Source organism: Anarrhichthys ocellatus, unplaced genomic scaffold (assembly GCF_004355925.1).
Source record: "Anarrhichthys ocellatus isolate YVR2014 unplaced genomic scaffold, GSC_Weel_1.0 scaffold6, whole genome shotgun sequence".
Classification (NCBI taxonomy): Eukaryota; Metazoa; Chordata; class Actinopteri; order Perciformes; family Anarhichadidae; genus Anarrhichthys; species Anarrhichthys ocellatus.
Genome location: NW_022280036.1, coordinates 5,723,537 through 5,727,186, shown reverse-complemented (window position 1 = coordinate 5,727,186; position 3,650 = coordinate 5,723,537). Strand labels below are relative to the sequence as shown.

At 41.3% G+C, this 3,650-nt stretch overlaps 1 protein-coding gene across 4 annotated transcripts in view; it reads right to left on the bottom strand.

The window, feature by feature from the left end:
- Positions 1-1,938: 1,938 nt before the first annotated feature.
- fam120b (family with sequence similarity 120 member B) overlaps positions 1,939-3,650 on the bottom strand; it is a 15,616-nt gene continuing 13,904 nt past the window's right edge. For all 4 annotated transcript variants that reach the window (XM_031846437.1, XM_031846438.1, XM_031846439.1 and 1 more), the window contains 2 exons: positions 2,564-2,828; positions 1,939-2,462 (listed from right to left, as the gene is read on the bottom strand). In XM_031846437.1, the coding sequence (XP_031702297.1) occupies positions 2,432-2,462; positions 2,564-2,828 (296 nt within the window). In that variant the 3' untranslated portion in view covers positions 1,939-2,431. The remainder of the gene's footprint in view (positions 2,463-2,563; positions 2,829-3,650) is intronic.

Genomic DNA, 3,650 nt, shown 5'->3' with positions numbered 1-3,650 from the left:
CACACACACACACACACACACACACACACACACACACACACACACACGCAGGAAGCTGATCTGTCAGGCAGCCAACAGGGTTTCCTGTGGTTGAAGCAGGACTACTGACTCAAATTGCTGGTGTTCTTAACTCTTCTGTCTTACCCTTTCCTCTACTCTAAATCCACCTCCTGGCTTTTCTCCACTCTCATCCTGTTTTCTGTAGTTTTCTCTATTCTTAGTCTTCCACCTCTCCATAGCCCACTCCTCTGGCTGCGTTTCCTCCGCTCCACGTCTTCCTATTCTCAATGTTTACGTCTCATCTCTCCTTTAAACTCCTTCATTTCCGTCTTCCACTTTGTTTTTTTCTCTCCCGTTTTAACTTTCCATCCCTCGCTTCCTATTCACCACAGAAAACATCCCTCCTCCTGTTATTGTTATTATGTAGAAGGGGCAACTGGACCCGACTCATGTATGTGTGTTGCGTGCCCCACCCTTGTCGCCCCTCCTCATGTACACTACCACTCCACTCACCACAGTTACGAACCTAAAAACACACACGCTCTGATGTTTGTTCTGCTGCCTCTGGACTGAGAGGGGAGACGGGGAGGGGATGCTTTGATCACATCCCCTTAGAAAACTCATAATCAATGAGTTGTTCAATTCCTCTCTTGTTCAATTTCAACTCTGTACATTTACTGAATGTTTTACACTGTACATCACTTGTGAAAATGACACATTGCTCTGGCACTATACCTAAACAGAATACTGTATATAGAATGTATATGATGGAGTCACACAAAAGGAAACATTAAGGACATTTCAACTTGGGTGATCCCCATAGATGTGGCAATTGTGAATCTATGGGACAAGCTAACTCACCTCCGTTGTAGAGATTACGGGAAACAAAGTTTCATGCAACGATGTTTACTGATCCATGTTGATGTTTTTAATTCTTTTATATTGAATTTTAGAATGTAAGTAATCATAGAATTACAAAAACAACTATAAAAAGGCAAATATTCCCTCTAAAAAGCAACACACCACAGTAACACATCACATAAGATTGATACACAACATAAAAGATTACTATCTCAAACCCAGTCCATGTGCTGAGTGTTTTTTTAAGTCTGAGGGCTTATAAAACCACTACCAAATAGTCCTGTATGTGTTACTGTATAATGCGTGTATCATTGAACTACAGGAGAAAAAACTGATGTAACTCTCCGCTCTGTCACACCGTCTCACATCACTGTATCAACACTCCGATTTCCCCTCATTTGTTGAGAAATTCACTCTCACATTTCTTTACCGCTTATAGGCGCGCGCACACACACACACACACACACACACACACACACACACACACAGAAATGAGAGCACTCAGGCTGTGGAACTTTCTCTGCATCCTTTTCCTCTCTGGTAAGTTTTACGACATTCACTGTGCTACAGGAAGACAATCTGTCAGCCTTGCTGTAAAGGCTATACATTCATCATCAACCCAACAAACACACCCACACGCGCACACACACACACACACACACACACACACACACACAGACACACACACACACACGTCATTTTGATCCCAACACGCTCAATACTCTAAATGTCATTGTCACATGGTGTGAAATCTGGTTCTGGGATTTTTAAGACAACAAATTTCGGTCATGTTTACTTTACTCAGGACTCAGTACAAAACAGTTTAACATATAAACATCTTTCTCTATTAGTATCCATTACAGACAACTCACATTGTTCTGTGTATGAAAAAAGCAAACACTCAAGTTGCCTCACTTTGTTTTTGACGTGTCACAAACGGCTCTTGGCATCACCTTACAGAGGTGTATAAATCTCCGGCGCTGACGGCCTATTTTAGCTGATACTTGATACTTGCATTACTGTTTCTCTAGTTAAAACCATGCCTTTAAAAGGATTATACCACTGGACACACACAGCTTTTAAGATCTCTGTTCTTTTATTGTCAAAGATAAGAGGTGAAACAGGCTCGGGGATTAACTATTGATCTACTTCAGTGCATGTTTGAAGTAGCTCATTTCTGTGTTTGTTTGGTGAGTGCTGATGCGAACTGTACATTCTTTGTCACATTAAAACAGGTCAGTTTCCCTGATATAAAGGAGAGGCTTTAAAAGGATTTTACTATTAAAGTATGTCTACCGGATTATTTTGAGATGCACAAAAAAACGACAAATTAAGGTTAAAATGGCAAATTAAATGACGATTCCTTATCTCTTCATGCCGCCATCTCTTAATCCCCATTTCTCTACTTACTGCATCCTTTAGACAAACATTCCTGACGGGTAATTCACTAACCAGTTTGTTCAGAGACATTTGATTCCTTCACTGCTTTCATCACATCTCTCCCATCCTCTTAACTCCTCAAATCCTCCCCTCTAATCCTCCTCTTCTCTCCTCTCTAATCGGGGTCGAGTTATGTTCCTGGTGCAGGAGGCTGCGACCATCTGAGAGGAGGGGAGGGGATGAAATGTGACATTATAGAGGAGATAAGAACAGACGAAACATTAAAAAAGAGGAGGAACATCTAGTTCCACACCGATGTTACCTCGGAGCCGGCCTGTATCTCCCTCTGTTGTGGTACGATCGACCTCTGGACTGTATTTGAGGACGCCTCGTGTTCTGGGCTCCTCTATCATGGCCGTAAGGATAAGAGTGAGAGTGAGGGTTGAAATGGTCTCCTCTCTGCCACAGTCTCTCACTGCTGTCATTTTCACTCGGGTCTCCACTTGCCTCCCCTCTCTCCCTCCATCCTCCTCCATGTCGATGGCCTCCTGTTGTTTCTCCTCTTTTCCTCCAGTTCTCACTGCCACCTGAAAGTGAGAAATGTCATATTTAAAAGGACAGTAAAACTTATTAAGTCCTACATGAACACACTATGCTCCGACTAAGTTTCTGTATTGTCGTGTACTGTCTTGTTTGAAGTGCGATGGGCTCTAATGTTGGATATTTCTGCCACTGGCAGTCAAATCTGATTAAACAGCACCAAGATGAAGCAGTTGTTTTAGTTATTGGATATTAATATTTACTTCAACCAAAATGTGCTTAAACCTACAGTAACTGATAAAGACAGCAGAAATTTAAATAAAAAAATGTTTTTCTAATTACACATCCAGCAGTTAGAGAGCAACATTAGCATTAATTTAAGATTGTGCATATCAGAAATATCTCTCTTTAGCTGCTAAATGCTCCACTATGTTCGCCAGCTAATCTCTAACTGCGTCTGTCTGCTGTTTGGTGCTGAGCAGGTTGTGTACATCGGCGTTTTCTGCTGCAACCGAAACCGATGAGAGCAGAGAGAGTGAATTAAAACAGTTAAGTTGTGGCAGGGAAAATCAAAACATTATATTTTAGTTTTCTGCTGAATTATTCGCCTACATTATAGCCTTTATCATTTTAAGAGTCTGGACTAATGGAACGGGTAAGTGATGAGTTAAGGTTGACTTTGATGAATTCAACAATCTTAGTAAATCTGGAATAAATGACCCACTATGTGAAAAAACAATTGTTTTTTTCCCCTCCCATCTCTCTCTCTGTTCATTTTCAATTCCATAAGGCAGAAGTCTAGTGTGTGCAAGCTTTGGTTACACACACACACACACACACACACACACACACACACACACACACACACA